Source organism: Desmodus rotundus, chromosome 2 (genome assembly GCF_022682495.2).
Source record: "Desmodus rotundus isolate HL8 chromosome 2, HLdesRot8A.1, whole genome shotgun sequence".
NCBI classification, from domain to species: domain Eukaryota; kingdom Metazoa; phylum Chordata; class Mammalia; order Chiroptera; family Phyllostomidae; genus Desmodus; species Desmodus rotundus.
Window position 1 is genome coordinate 183,007,080 of NC_071388.1, and position 16,592 is coordinate 183,023,671.

General features: G+C 35.2%; 1 protein-coding gene across 8 annotated transcripts in view; it reads left to right on the forward strand.

Annotated features, from left to right (window-relative positions):
• NBEAL1 (neurobeachin like 1) overlaps positions 1–16,592 on the forward strand; it is a 159,208-nt gene that overhangs the window by 93,885 nt on the left and 48,731 nt on the right. For all 8 annotated transcript variants that reach the window (XM_045197990.3, XM_071220689.1, XM_024563678.3 and 5 more), the window contains 5 exons: positions 4,545–4,850; positions 4,939–5,088; positions 6,992–7,149; positions 13,008–13,132; positions 14,257–14,383. In XM_045197990.3, coding sequence (XP_045053925.2) covers positions 4,545–4,850; positions 4,939–5,088; positions 6,992–7,149; positions 13,008–13,132; positions 14,257–14,383 — 866 coding nt within the window. The remainder of the gene's footprint in view (positions 1–4,544; positions 4,851–4,938; positions 5,089–6,991; positions 7,150–13,007; positions 13,133–14,256; positions 14,384–16,592) is intronic.

Consider the following 16,592-nt stretch of genomic DNA (forward strand, 5'->3'; position numbering starts at 1 on the left):
TCACTTTACCTATTGGACTCCATTTTGTCCCACTCACAGTCACTGTCTGTTTTTCTCCTTGATGAAATTTCACCAAATAAAATGTTTAAATTGTTCAACATTAATTATCCAATGTCTGTCCCATAGTAGAGCTCTATAAATACGTGTTAAATAAATGAGTATAGGTAGATACACTTTGCCTCCTTGTAAAAACCAAATTTTTAAACAACAAATTTAAAAACAAAAAATAACCAGAACTGCCAGAAAATCTAACTGTATGGAAGTCCTACAACCAACAAGTTAAAGAAACATTCATATAGACTGGTAGGAGGGGCAGAGACAGGCACCTGGGGTGGGAGGACTCGTGGCAAGGAGGCAGCTGGAGGACCTGGCTGGGCAAGGCAGCTGCTGGCAGACTGGGCAGTCCCACATTTGTGTTGTGGGTAAACCAGGAAGAAGAACTGGTGAGTGAGACAAATGGCACAACCCAAGGTTCCAGCCCTGGGGAAATAAAGCCTCAAAACCTCTGACTGTAAAGAACTGTGAGGGTTGTAGCAGTGAGCGCTGGCTGGAGAAACTCCCAGCCTCACAGGAGAGCTCGTTGGAGAAACCCACAGGGTCCTAGAATGTACACAAACCCACCCACCCAGGAATCAGCACCAGAAGGGCCCAATTTGCTTGTGGGTAGTGGGGGAAGTGACTGAAAGCTGGCTGAGCTGAGAAAGTGGCATTGTTCCCTCTCAGACTCCTCCCCACATACAGTGCCACAGCGCAGTGATGTGGGTTGCCCCGCCCTGGTGAATACCTAAGGCTCTGCCCCTTACTATGTAATAGGTGTACCAAGACAAAGAAATATGGCCCAAATGAAAGGACAGATCAAAGCTCTAGAAATAGAATTAAGCAATGAAGAGATAGCAAACCTCTCAGATGCAGAGTTCAAAACAGTGGTAATCAGGATGCTCACAGAATTGGTTGAATACGGTTGCAAAATGGAGGAAGAAGTGAAGACTCTGCAAAGTGAAATAAAGGAAAATGTACAGGGAACCAAGAGAGAAGGAAGGAAACCAGGACTCAAATCAACGGTTTGGACCAGAAGGAAGAAATAAACATCCAACCAGTACAGAAATAAGAAACAAGAATTCAAAAAAATGAGGAGAGGCTTAGGAACCCACAGACAACTTTAAACTTTTCAACGTCTGAATCATAGAGGTACCAGAAGGAGAAGAGGAAGACCAAGAAATTGAAAACTTATTTGAAAAAATAATGAAAGAGAACTACCCTCATCTGGCAAAGGAAATAGACTTCTGGGGAAAGTCCAGGTAACTCAGGGAATCCCAAAGAAGTTGGACTCAAGGAAGCACACACCAAGGCACATCATAATTAAATTATTTACAGTTAAAGATAAGGAGAGACTCTTAAAAGCAGCAAGAGAAAAAGAGCGTTACCTACAAAGAAGTTTCCATTAGACTGTCAGCTGATTTCTCAAACCTTGAAGGAAAGTAGGGGCTAGAAAGTATTCAAAGTGATGAAAGTCAAGGACCTACATCTGAGATTACTCTATCCAGGCAGATAAAGTGCTTCCCAGATAAGGTCAAGTTAAAGGAATTCATCATCACCAAGCCCTTATTATATGAAACGTTAAGGGGACTTATCTAAGAAAAAGAAGATAAAAAATATGAGCAGTAAAATGATAACAAACAACTGTCAACAACTGAATGAAAAAAAATAAACTAGAACAGGAACAGAATCACAGAAATAGAGATCACATGGAGGGTTATCAGCAGGGAGGCTGAGGAGGGAGAATGGGGGAAAAGGTACAGGGAATAAGAAGCACAAATGGTAGATACAAAATATACGGGGAGGTTAAAAATAGTGTGGGAAATGGAGAAGCCAAAGAACTTATATGTACGACTCAAGGACATGAACTGAGGTGGGGGAATGCTGGTCGGTGGAGTGGAGCAGGACAGAGGGGAATAAAGGGGAGAAAAAAATGGGACAACTGTAATAGCATAATCAATAAAATATATTTTAAAAAATGAGTACAGCACCTACAGATAAGACTGGTCCTATCTACCAGAAGTTAGTGATTTAAATCATTTCCCACTAACCAGTTAATTTCATTCTTTCAGAAATGAAAGATTATGTCTCTGAGGTCATGCATGTTAAAGGCTAGGAAAGGAATCTCTTCCCTTAAAGGAGTTTTGATAGAGCTGCCTGCAAAATGAATGTGGCTAACAAACTTCTCTTGCATGGCACATACATATTAGCTAATTGCCAGCAGTTAAGTATTAGGAAATTTTACATAAAATACCAAGATTTCTAGCTTGTCTCTAAAGTGAGACTGAGTGGTTCTTTAGAAATGCTGCATTTATTTAGATGAAATATATGGTCTCTGATTTGTCTGGGTCTCTATTGTCCCAGTTGTCTTAGTTCAGCCACTGATGGAGGAGCTTTTTCTAAATCTTTGTAGGGCATTTCCCATAGTAATTATATCAGAAATAGGGAAGTAGGGCATCAGTATTTTTTGTACTTTCTCAGGTGACTTTAAGGCAGTACTCTTTATGATGAGGAGATTACGTGTATGTAGTGCGTGTTCATATTCAAAATTAAGGCAGTGGTCAACTAAATTATTTTGTAAATTTATTCAAAGTCTCCTTATACTTTTAAATAAATTTATAAACTAATATTTATTTTATACCATCATATTAAGTTAAAAGCAAAGCACTGAATATTCTACTTTTTATACAAGCTGTATTTTAAAAAACACATAACATAAAATCCTAGAATATTAGCACTGGCATTTTCTCATTGATGGAAAAATACGTGACTTTCCCCCTTGCATTTGTTGGCTTCTATTGGAATTAATCTGCTTAAGTCAGATCCAAAGATTAAAATGAAGATGTTTAGAGAAAATCTGAGTAGGATAGAGAAGCTTCATTAGTAGAAGTTAAAGTTAAAAGTAGGAAAGTAAAAATTTTGAGCCTTCTTAGAGATTGTTTCCTCAGATGCTGTTCGCTTCTTTTCAGCTTGCTTGGACAGAGTGCCTGAGGTCTCTTCTTGACTTGAAAGATCTGTATACACAGGTCAGACCAGCTTTAGGCACAGATGCATTCTTGAAGTGATGTCAGGTTCTAATACTTTGTGTTTTTTTTCCTTGCTTTTTTAAATTTTGAAAGTAATAAGATTCAGAATTAGGATTTAGGATTAAGGGAGAAGGAGACACTTTATATCATCTGTCCCAATATGGTTTTAAGTCTTAGATCTTAATTGTAGACAAAAGGAGTTCCTTTTGTGACCTCATTTACCTTTCTATTTTGAGGTTTAAGGTCAAAGTTTAATAGTAATACCAAGTATTCCTTTGAATGGATTTGTACCGGGAATATGTATTTTCCTTGGGAACTTCAAGGATAATTAGATTTCTGATCAAGGACTTGGCTTCCTGTGTACGCGTTCTTTACGTATCAGAATGCTTTGATTCTAGGTAACGGAAGCATCAAGTTCAACTGACGTCTTAAGACTCATTGGCTCATGTAATTGAAAATTTCATAGTTAAGATGAGTTTAAGGCATGATGGTTCTTGCAGCACTGCTCTCCAGCCAGTGGCAAGTTGTCTTAAACTTGGCTGCTCTTATTGTCACAAAATGACTGCCAACAGCTATAGGGGCTACATGCTGCCTTATTCATATCCAGAGAAGGAGAGTCCTTCTTCCTACAGTCACTGTTGGTAAGACAGTTCTTCATGGATCTCTGCATATCTTGTGAATAGAGATGCTGGATGCTTTGTATGGTCTCTCTGAGGATGTATGTGCACAACTTTGGAAGACACAGATCATGTCTTCCCTCCAGAGCAAAAGGCAGGTTTTGTTTACTCTCCAGCATAATAAAGATGCTTCCTCCCTCCCAGGCAAAGTTTAGGCACACTTACTGCCCCATATAAAAGATTTGGGTTCCCTGTGCTCAGGCTTCCTCTCCTATAATGCAACCACCGTGTGTGCAGGCATCATCTAGTCCTGTTTATTTGTCACCGTGGGAATTGCTGTATGGGGACCAATGTAAACACTGACATTCTGGCTATTGCTAGTACTGTAGATCTTTGTTTCCAACCCAGGAGTCCAATGTCTTCTGCCAGTATCTGTGAAACTATGGTACGCTAACTTTTTAGCTTGGAGGAGAGATGAATTCTGAGACCCTTCATATTCTTTAACAGTTAGTATGTAAAAGTTCTGAATTTGCTCTGATAAGGCTATCCCTGAATGAATCTCTGTGACAGACAATGATGTGAATTGATTGAACTAGTCACTGTAGCTAGGGTTTGGATATTCTGTTTGGCTTTTGACCCTTAGGACCTATTGTTAAAACTAGAGATGGCATCATCCCCCCATCCTTGCAGACTTTAAGAGGAGCCAAATAGATGTTGGGTGATTAATTATGTAGTACAATGTTACTGCATATTCCAGATTAAACATGTGATACATTTATAATTTCTTAAACTTCAAGAAGAGTGAAAAAACTTTTGCTATCACTAAGTGTCTACTTTATTCTGCTTTCTCACCTGTTTTCTCCAGGTTTGTGCATTGGCATCAGCTAAGCTAAACACCCTTCTGCAGACCAAAGTGATTGAAAATCAGGAAGAAGCATGTTATATTTTAGGGAAGCTAGAACATGTTCTAAGTCAATCCATCAAGGAACAGACGGAAATCTACTCATTTCTGATTCCCCTTGTCCGTACCCTGGTTTCCAAAATTTATGAACTTCTCTTCATGAACTTGCACCTGCCTTCTTTACCTTTTACCAATGGTAGTTCCTCATTTTTTGAAGATTTTCAAGAATATTGCAGTTCAAATGAATGGCAAGTTTACATTGAAAAATATGTAAGTTTTACATCTTTTGAGTGAGATTTTTCTACTGTTACTATTTTATAGAAGTATATATTAAATTTTATATATATTTTTTTATAAGATTATACCTTATATGAAGCAGTATGAAACCCATACATTTTATGATGGTCATGAGAACATGGCACTTTATTGGAAGAATTGTTATGAAGCCTTAATGGTGAATATGCATAGAAGAGACCGGGAAGGAGGAGAAAGCAAACTCAAGTTTCAGGTAAAAATTGTTAAGTGCTTTTGGTATCTAGTTTTTTATGTTGATTTCAAGCATTTAATATTCAAATGAGAGTAATAACAAGTCTGAATTTTGAAAACAGGTAGTATTTCTGACTGAAAATATTCAGAATTGAAAGAAAAGTGTTGAATAACAAAAATTAAAAATTTAATATCAAAATGTTCTGTATGTTCTGATTATGTAAAAAGTCTTCTAAGCTGATAGGTTTCTCTAAGGAGTCTGGGTATAAATCAGTGCTTAGAGAGAAATGTATAGCATGAAATATTTATATTAGAAAAGAAAAAAGGCCTCAATAATTTAAGTTTCACCTGAATAAACTAGAAAAAAGAAAGTAATCTAACTTAGTTTCTAAATCAATGACATTAAAAGCAGAAAAATAATAGAGAAAAATCAATGAAACTAAAATCTAGTTACTTAAAATCAGTAAAATTGATAAATTTCTAGCCAGATTGACAAAACAAAAAAAGAAAAGTAAAATATTAGTAATACCTGGAATGAACGGGGAAGTATCACCACTGACTTCACAAATGTCAACATAGTAATAAAAGACTACTACCAACCAATCTATGAAATAAATGACATAAATAAAATGAATCAAGTTCTTGACAAATACAAATTTTCAAAACTAATTCAGTAATAAGTAGATAAACTGGATATTTCTCTGTCTGTTAAAGAAATGGAATTTAATGTAATAAAAACCTTCCAAAAGGGCAAACTTCAGACACAGTTTGTTTCACTGGCAAATTTTATCAAACATTTAATAGAGAAATTTCACCAATTCCTCACAATTTCTTCAGAAAATAGAAAAGTGAGATCACTTGAATTTATTATATGAGGGCAATACTACCCTCATGTTCAAATAACGCAAAATAGTACAAGAAAACCGCAGACCAAGATCCCTCAGGAACATAGGTGCAAACCAAGTCCAGCAATATATGAAAAAATAATATATCGCAACCAGGTAGAGTTTATCTTGGGAACACAAGGCTGATTCAACACTTGATAATCAATATATATAATGGGCCACATTAGTAAACTTTTCAATTAAAAAATACATGATCACATTAATAGAGAAAAATATTTGACAAAACTCAACATCCATTTATGATCAAAGCTTTCAGCAAACCAGAAATAAAGGGGAATCTCTACAAAAAGCCTACAGTGAACTTGGTATTTAAAGATGTAAAACTGAGTGCTTTCCTATAGAATAGAGAAGGTAGAGAACTAGGTAGGAATGTCTACTCTCACCACTCCTAGTTACTATTGTTCTATAAGTGCTAGCAAATGCAATAACAGAAAAAGAAATAAAAGACATTTACATTAAGAAGGAAGAAATCAAATTATTTGCAGACAACATGATTATCTGTGTAGAAAATTCTGAGGAATCTTACCAAAAATTTCCTATTGTTGAGTTCAGCAAGATTGCAGGACTCAAGATCAGTACACAAAATTTAATCATGTTTCTGCATGTTAAGCAATGAAAAATTGGAAACTGAAATTTAAAAAAATACTATTTAGAGTATCTTAAAAAAAATGAAATACTTAGTTATCAATTTAACAAAATATGTACATGATTGGTATGCTAAAAACTACAAAATGCTGATGAAACAAATTAAAGAAGACCAAATAAAAATACATGTTTATTTCATAACATAGACTCTTTGTTGGTTAGTTATTAAGTTTTAAAAAAATATAAATGGATTATGGCTAGAATCATATTGTGCTTCATTAAAGAAAATGATTCTAGTAGAGTAAACATCCTGTTGATTACCAGCTTCTTTCTTTCACTGTATGATTTTATTGGGTCACATTTTTTAAGTTACGGCATTGAAATTTACCTGTAAAAATATGATTCAATATTATTTATTGCTTTTTTTTTTTTTAGGAATTTTTTGTGGAGCCATTTAATCGAAAAGCACGCCAAGAGAACTTGAGGTATAATAATATGCTTAAACAACTTAGCAGTCAACAGTTAGCCACTCTGAGACGCTGGAAGGCAATACGGGTTTATCTTACATGTGAAAGGGGACCCTGGGCTGAAAGGTATGAGTATATCATTTATTAAATAACCTTTTTTCTTTAGTTCTAGTCTAGAACTTTTTAAGCCAATGGCTTCTCCAATCCAATTTAAAAAATGTTCAATTTAAAAAATGAGGGAGCCCTGGCCAGGTAGTTCAGCTGGTTAGAACATCACCCTAATATGCTAAAGCTAAGGGTTCGATTCCCAGTAAGGGCACATACAAGAAGCAACCAATGGATGCATAAATAAGTGGAACAACAAATAGATGTTTCTCTCTCTCTTTCTCAAATCACTAAGTAAAAATTAAAAAAGAAAAGAATGTGGATTGGGGATATACATTTGTTTTTTTAAAAAATGAATTATGAAGTTATATGTCCTTTCTCTGCGTGCATTAGAATTAGGCTTATAGTTTTTAAAGACCTAGAAAATGTTAACACAGTCATATTAAATTTTAAAAAGATTCAAAATCTACAGGGTATCTTCAAGGTATGTAAAATACAGAGGTTAAGACCAGAAACAGTCACACTCAACTGTTACCACTGATGACCTTTGGAAAACAAGCAAAAATGGAGCAAAGAAATTGCTGGCAGGGATTGCAGTCACAAGTCACATACTCATTGGCTACATAATTATATTAGAAAGCATATGAATTTCAAAATCCAAGTTAAAATAGAGACTGAGTTTCTTATATATTTTGGATATTAGTCACTTATCAGATATATCATTTGCAAATACCTTCTCTCCATTAAGTAGGTGGTCTTTTTGTTTTGTTGGTTTCTTAAGCTGTGCAGAACTTTAGTTTGATATAATCCCATTTGTTCATTTTTGCTTTTGTTTCCCTTGCCTGAGGAGATGTACCTAAAAAGATATTGCTAAGAGCAGTGTCAAAGAGTTTACTGTCTATGTTTTTTTCTAGCTCTTACAATTAAGCTCTTTACAGCTCTTACATTTCAGCTCTTACATTTAAGTCTTTAATCCATTTAGAATTCATTTTCACTTATGGTGTAAGAAAGTGGTCCAATTTCATTTTTTTTTTGCATGTATCTGCCCAGCTTTCCCAACACTACTTATTGAACAGACTGTCCCCATTGTATATTCTTGCCTCCTTTGTCCTAGGTTGACTGTATAAGTGAAAATTTACTTCTGGACTGTTTATTCTATTCCCTTGATCTATATATCTTTTTACATCAGTACTATACTGTTTTGTTACTGTAGTTTTATAATATAACTTGAAATCAGGGAGAGTGATACCTTCCACTTTGTTCTTTCTCAAAATTTCTTTCACTATTTTGGGTATTGTGGTTTCATATAAATTTTAGGATTTGTTCTAATTATGAGAAGAATGTCATTGGTCTCTCTCTCTCTCTCTCTCTCTCTCTCTTTTTTAAAGAAAGAAGGGAAGGAAGGGAGAAAGAGAGGGAGAGAAACATCAATGTATGGTTGCCTCTCATATGCCCTATCTGGGGACCTGGCCCACAACCAGGCCTGTGCCCGGACTGGGAATCAAAGTGGCAACTCTTTGGTTCACAGGCCTGCACTCAATCCACTGAGTCATACCAGTGGATTTAATATTGCTGGTATTAAATACCACGGCTGGTATTTAATAGGTATTGCATTGAATTTGTGTATTGTTTTAAATATGCAATACTTAAAATATTATAAGGAGCTCATACAACTTAACACCAAGAAACCCAAATGCTCCAATTAAAAAATGGGCAGAGGACCTGAATAGATATTTCTCTAAAGAGGGCATATAAATGGCTAACAGACATATGAAAAGATGCTCAATATCACTGATCATCTGGAGAAGTGCAAATTAAAACCACAATGAGGTATCATCTCACACTTGTTAAAGTGGCTCTCATCAGTAAATCAAATATAGCAAGTACCGATGAGGATGTGGAGAAAAGAGAAGCATTGTATACTGTTGGTGGATTGTAAATTAATACAGCCACAATGGAAAATGGTAGGATATTCCCCCAAAACATTAAAAATAGAGCTGCCGTATAGTCCGGCAATTCCACTGTAGGATTTTATCCAAAACCCCCCAAAAACATTGATTTGAAAAGATTGCATGCACCTGTATGTTCACTGCAGTGTTTTTGGTATTGTAATATCAAAAATATGGAAGCAAACTAGATGTCCATCACTAGATGAATGGATAAAGAAGATGTGGTGTGTGTGTGTGTATATATATAAAATGGAATATTATTCAGCAATGAAAGAATGAAATGTTGCCAACTGTGACAGTGTGGATGTACCTAGAGGGTATTATGCTAAATGAAATAAGTCGTGTAAAGAATGACAAATACTGTGATTTCACTTATGGGAATCTAAAAAGAGCAGAACAAATTAATAAAACAAAATAAAAACAGATAAATAGAGAAGAGAAGCTAATGATTGACAGAGGGTATGTGGGCTGGGGAATGGGAATGAAAGTTATGGAAGGACAAAAAAATTAAAAAATAAAATTTAAGAAGAAAGGAAATTACTGTCTTGCACAGTGAAACACAAAGGAATTCCTCACAGATGGATCAGATGAATGACAAGATCTTATTTGTTTGCAGAATAAGTGAAGTGCTCTTTTTATCACATTCAGGTTTTCCTTTAAAAATACTTATTTACTGCACATTCTGAGAATCCATTAGAGAACAGGTGGCACTATAACCATGGTAGAGATAAGGTTATAAATGTAACCTGAATGTGGTGCTCCATTTTATTTGCATATCAATCGTGAGGTATTTTCAGACGTCCCAGGCTATTCTCAGAACTAGTTTACATATATGTCTCTGGACCTGTTTTTTGGGGAGGGGACAGTGAAGGAGGTATGTGAATTATAATTTGGAACTTTTGCTGAGTCTTCTGGAAAGCCGAGTTCAGGTACTACCAAGGGGAATGATGATTCTATCTCACAACAGGCCTCAGATTATTTTTGGGTTTTGGGAGTTCCATCAAAGATGCCAGCTACAGGGAACCTTGTTATTTTTGTCTCTAGCACCATTTCCTTCTCCTGGTACTAAAGCCCCTCCTTTTTGTGAGGAACCCACTTTGATGTGGCCCCTCCCAACTCACCTTATCACAAAGGTGCCAGAGGCTCAAGTTAACCAATTACTCTTCCCTGAGACTTTACTGCTGGTGCTGTCAGGGAAGGTTGTGTCTTTTGGGATCACTAAGCTAACAGAATGTGAGTCTTGGGCTGTGGCTGGCGATCTTATCCCTGGTGGTATTACTGAAGCCTCTGGATCCATCCAGACCAAATACACTCCTAGACTTGCAAGTTATGAGAGCTTGTATATGTCTTATGTGCTTATAAGCAATTTGAGCTTTGTTTCCTTACAACCAAAAATGTAAAATTGACCCTGTACCTGAAAGGGTGATTTCAGATGAAATATTGAATGAAATTTCCCCAGTGCAAAATTTATCAGAGCTGTCCTCTGGTCCTGGTGCTGAAGAAGAAAACATGTGGCCTGCATCTGAGCTCTAGCATAAGAAAGTGAAGGTCCCGGTGGCAGCAGCCACTGGGATCTCTAGCTGCCATGAGAAGCATGTCAACTGGCTGTGTGGCTTCAGGAGAATAAAGAACCAGGCCAACTAATTGACACAACTCATTGACAGAATAAAGAACCAGGCCAACTCATTGACAGCAGCATGGAGTCAGTCTTGCTAGTAAGGTGGAGCCCGGGGCAAAAGTCTCACAGTAAGTAAGAAGCATCAATCTGAAAAGTAAGCAGTTAGCATCAGTCTGAAAGGAGAAATCTAGGCACAGGATCTGCAGATGACAGTTTTTGTCCCTAAGAAAGAAGACTGAAAAAAGTAGGACCCCAACATTAGAGCAAATGAGCTACTGAAGTCAGAGCTCCTGGGTCTAAGACCCCACTCTGACGTTTTTAAACTACATGACCTTAGGGAAGTAGCCATTTTCAGCCTCAGTTCTGTCACATACAAATGGGGATATTTATGAAAATGATAATTAAGACACATACCTGAATTGGTTTTTATATCTACCACTAGAGTTCTTTGTTTTCTGAGTTGTGTGGGTTTTGTGTAGGTTATATCTTCCAAACTCTGCTCCTTAAGAGCCAAGATTGTTGTACTTCCCTCTTTATCCCTCCTCAAAAACAAAACAAAAATTATAAAAATTAATTTTATTTATTGATTGTCTTTTGTAAATTATAACTGATATTTTTGAGCTTTATATGTATATATTTTTGACCATGGATATATTTCCTTTCCTTTTACCCTGTGATAGTTTGTTTTGAATCAGTTTACTTCTGTCTTCCTGACACTACCTCTTTGCTCTAGAGTTAGTGATGCTTTGTGCTTGAATATTTTACATTTTTTTACTTGATTCTAAGTAATGTCACAAAATGTTGTATTATGATATATGTATATATTTTATAGTCCTTTTTTATTGTAAAATACATACAATATAAAATTTTAATTACTAAAAATGTACACTTGAGTGGCATTCAGTATACTTATCATGTTGTATATTCTCACCACTGTCCAGCTTTAGAATGTTTTCATCACATCAAAAAGAAACTGTGGACCCTTTAAACTGTCACTGCCTATTATCCCTTCCCCCAGCCCCAGGCAACCATCAGTCTGCTTTCTGACTATGGATTTGCCTGTTTTGAATATTTTACATAAATGAAATCATATAATATGTAGCCTTTTGTGTCTGGATTCTTTCACTTAGCATAATGTTTTCATTATATTGTAGTTTGTATCAGTACTTCTTTCTTTTTTATAGCCAAATAATATTCCATTGTATAGTTATACCATATTTTGTCTATTCATCAATTAATGGGTTGTTTTCCTTGTGAACAATGGGACGTTTCTGAACAAGTGTTTGTTTCAATACCTGTTTTAATTCTCTTGGGTCAAACCTATGAGCAGATTTGTTGGGTCATATGATCACTCTATGATTAACTTACTGAGGAATTGCCAGACTTTTTCTCACAGCAGCTGCACTGTTTCGCATTTCCATGAGCAATACTTGAGGGTTCCAATTCTCTACCACTTTACTAGTACTTGTCATCCTAGTGGTTGTGATATCTTTTGATGTTGTTACATTCACCTAGTGACTAATGACACCGAGCATCTTTTCGTATACTTGTTGGCCAGTTGTATGTGTCTTCTTTGGAGAAATGTCTGTTCAAGTCCTTTGCCTATTTTGATATTGGATTGCTTGACTTTTTGTGCTTGAGTTGTAAGAGTTCTCTTTATATTCAAAATAACAGACCCTCATTAGATACATTATTTCTAAATGTGTAGACTGTCTTTTCACTTTCTTGATAGTGGCCTTTAGTGCACAAAAGTTTTGAATTTTGAAGTCCAATATGTCTGTTTCTTTCTTTTGTTGCTTGTGTTTTTGACGTCACATCTGCCAAACCATTCCCAACTCTAAGGTCTTAAAGATTTACCCCATCTTTTTTCTAAGAGTTTTAACTCATACTTAGATCTTTGATTCATTTGCAGTTGTTATCTTTATTTATAGTCAAATTATTTTATTTTGAAAACTGTATTTGGAATAAAATCTTATAGCTGGTTAAAAACTTCCATATAACAGTGAAAGAGTTAAAAGATGTCAAATTATACATCTGAAGATTAATTTCAGACCTTATTTCTGCTACCTATAAACTACATGGCCTTTTAGGTAAAAAAAAAATTAGCCTGTCTTAGATACCTCATGTATAAACTGTAGCTATGCATACTGACATTGGTTTTCTCAGAATTGTTTTTGAGTCAAATGAGTTAATGAATGTGAATTTTTATAAAATGGTGTTTAACACATGTAAAATACCTATACTTTATTCTATGTCAGTCTTTGCAACTTTAAGCCAAATAATTGTATTCTTTTACTCATGAATATTCATAGGAAACAAAATCCAACTCACTGGAAACTAGCTAATGTAGAAAATTATTCCCGTATGAGACTTAAATTGGTACCAAATTATAACTTCAAAATCCATGAGGAAGCTAGTGCTTTGAGAGATAATCTCGGTGAGTTCCAATGGCTATGTATTTGTAGAAGATAATAAGGGTATTGGTGGGGTTGGTTGTTTTTATTTTTTCAAAATTATTTACTCATGGACATTGAGGTTGGGAACAGTCTAGCAGTGGCCAGGGGGGGATGGGGTGGGGACAGTGGGAAGAGGGGATTGCAGGAACAATAAAGGACACATGGACAAAATCGGGGGGGCTGGTGGAGGGGGGAGGGAGGTGGGTTCAGCTGGGGTGGGGGGAGGGAAGGGGAGAAAAGGCATACAACTGTAATTGAATAACAATAAAAATTTTAAAAAAATTATTTACTCATGAAGGAAGGGTGACATTTTAGAACTGACATTTAAACAGTTGTATATGTTAAATGTTGTTACCTTTGGCCTAAATCTACTTTGACTTTCTATTTCAATTAATTGTAATTTTTCAAACAACATAATTTAAAACCATAAAGTTATACTGTCATTCAAGTGAAATGTGTTGTCTCTAATATTCATTATGGTACAATGAAACAATGGTCCTTTCCCCTTAGTTCTGCTTATTACCAAGACTGAGACTGATGTTAAATATATCTAGAATTCTTAGTAACTCTAGGCCTTTCTTTTACAGCATGTTCTTACAGAACTCGAGATACTTAGTATCTTAGGGGGGGCAATGTCTTTTTCTAGGAAAAAGTGCTTTAAAATACAGTCTAGCAGTGATTTGAAACAGATTTAAAAGAATTTCTACAATTCTTTAGGAAGCCATTCTTTCCTAACCATCTGACCTGGGGTTTCTCCCTTTTTTGAAGAGAGGTCTGTAAAAAACTGAAAATATTGATTGTTAAGAGTCATTGGCTAGTTATGTGTATACTAAATTGTAGTTACAATACATAGCCACCTGTGTTCCGATGGACATTGTGTTCTCTTGGGTTCAGTGACTTAAGTTACAGGTGAAATTAGTACTAGCTTTTAACTTTTTAAAAGTTGCACTAATATGTTGGTCAATAGAATTGATGCCATAAAATCAGGAGAGCTAAGTACCTTCTTGTAATACACATTATCATCTAATTAACAGTCAGAAATTACAAAAGAGGTATAATATGATTTTTTTACTTTGTGTTTAATAAATATTTTGTTTTTAAACAGGTGTCCAACACTCACAGCCTTCCAGTGATTCATTGCTTTTGGAAGTAGTGAAACAAGTAAAAGTTAGTGATATGGAAGAGGATAAGTTAGACCTTTCTGAAGAGGAAATAACAGCCAGAGTAAATATGTATGTATATGTACTTGAAAGAATTTAAAATTATTTTGTTCTGACGTATGGGATTGTCAATTTGAGGAAGATACTTTCTTGAAATTTTAATACATTTCCAGGGTCTAACAGCTAATGCTGTATCAGCTATTAGGAGTGTATCAGTGTTAACTGAGATTATTGAGGAAGGCTTCTTAGAACTGGTGTAACTTGAAGCTGGACCATGAATTTAGAAAGTATTTGATTTGAATGATAATGAGACCATTACAACACATTTATGATACATATGATTTATGTTTAGATGGAAAGTGCAGCGTAAAATATAACTCTTAACCAAAAGTTAGAAATTATAAAGATAAAAGCAGAAATTCATGAAGAAGAAAAACAAAAAAAGAAATCTAAAGCTAGTTATAAGAAAAAAGATAAGAAAATAATAAACCTCTAGCTAGACTAGGTAGGAGAGAAAGAAAAACAACATAAATTACCAGAAAGAGAAGATAATGCTACAAATATTAAAATGATTAAAAAAAAATACTAATGATAACTTTATGCCAATAAATTTGAGAACTTACATGAAATGGATAAATTCTTAAAAGATACAAATGACCAAATCTCACTTAGGAAGAAATATATAATTTGGGGGATGATGCCCAACCAAGTGAGCCATACCATTCAGGGCAGAAATATATAATTTGAATAGCCTATGAGGTCTGTCTAGAAAGTATCTAGCCATGTAATATGGAAAATGTAGACATTTATTGAAGAAATAGATACAAGATACAGAAGACATTGTATATAGGACAATAATGCCTCAGCCCCCTTCAAAGTAGATACCTTGGGACCTCACACAGTTCTCCCAAACTCCATCAGCTGCATTGTCGTATTTTTTTGAATCTCATCGATGGTCTGAAATCTCTTCCCTTTCAAATGTGATTTTAGTTTTGGGAAAAGCCAGAAATCGCAGGGTGCCAAATCTGGGTTGTAGGGGGACTGAGTCACCTGGGTCATTTGATGTTTCACTAAAAAACTCCACATGAGATGTGATGCATGAGCCCTCATGTTGTCTTGATGAAGCTGCCAATCTCCGGTTGCCCGTAGCTGCAGCCTTCTGAATCATCCAAATAGTTTTCATGGAGGAATATTCAAGCTTAATGCAAAATTTGATGCAGATTTGTTGCTCTACTTAGTCATTTTGAAAGAGCATACAGTACACATGCTCACTCAATGGCATCTACTGCCCCCACTGACTAGTACAGTGAAGTCGTCATTGTTCACGCGTGTGCATTCCAGTCCACTCTCCTTGGCTGCCAAGGAGGTTACATCAATGTCTTGCAAACTGTTCTTCTTATATTAACAGTGGTTGAACTTTTTCTAGACAGACCTTGTATGTCTAATTTTGGATTTGTAGTTTAAAAACTTCCTCTAAGCAAATATATTTTCATTTCCTCATCTTTCCTTTATGCTAATATCATAAATATTAAGACTTTATATATTTTAAGCCCAACAGTACAGTTTTGTAGTTACTGTTATACATAATTGTATTTAAATCAATTAAAAGAAGAAAAGAGAAAACTAAATAACTATATGTTTTTTACATTTGCCTACATAATTACTATACTTCTACACTTTATTTCTTTGTATACATTCAAATTGTCATCTGGTGTCATTTCCTTTCAGCCTGAAGGACTTCATTAATATTTCTTGTAAGGAAGTTCTGATAACCACAAATTCTCTCAGTCTGTGTTATCTGTAAAGGTCTTTATTTTGCCTTCATTTTTGGCTACTTTAAAAAAAATTGAGATAGAGTTTTTGAAAAATGAGAGTCCCATAACAAAATTTACTATTTTAACTGTTTTAAATTGTAATAACACTTAGACTATTAACACTGTTAGGTCCCTTATTTCTCTACTTCATAGTAAATACTGGAATTTCACTGTTTAAGAAAACATTCATAGTTTTTAATTTTTTTAAAGTTTATCTTAAAGGTTGCAATATTTCAGGTACATAAAGACTCCTCATGAAAATCCATTGGAAACAAAATTAGACTTAGCCATTGCTCTCCTGGAAATGAGACAGATGTGAAATATCTAGGACCAGTGAGCAGGTAGCTTGAAGGGTGTACTTCTGTGAATGGTAGGAGTCCCCATTTCTATACTCGGCAGTAAAGAGTCACTTCCCAGTTACACCCTTGAATAAATATAAATTATATCAGTCATGCAAATTAAGATGA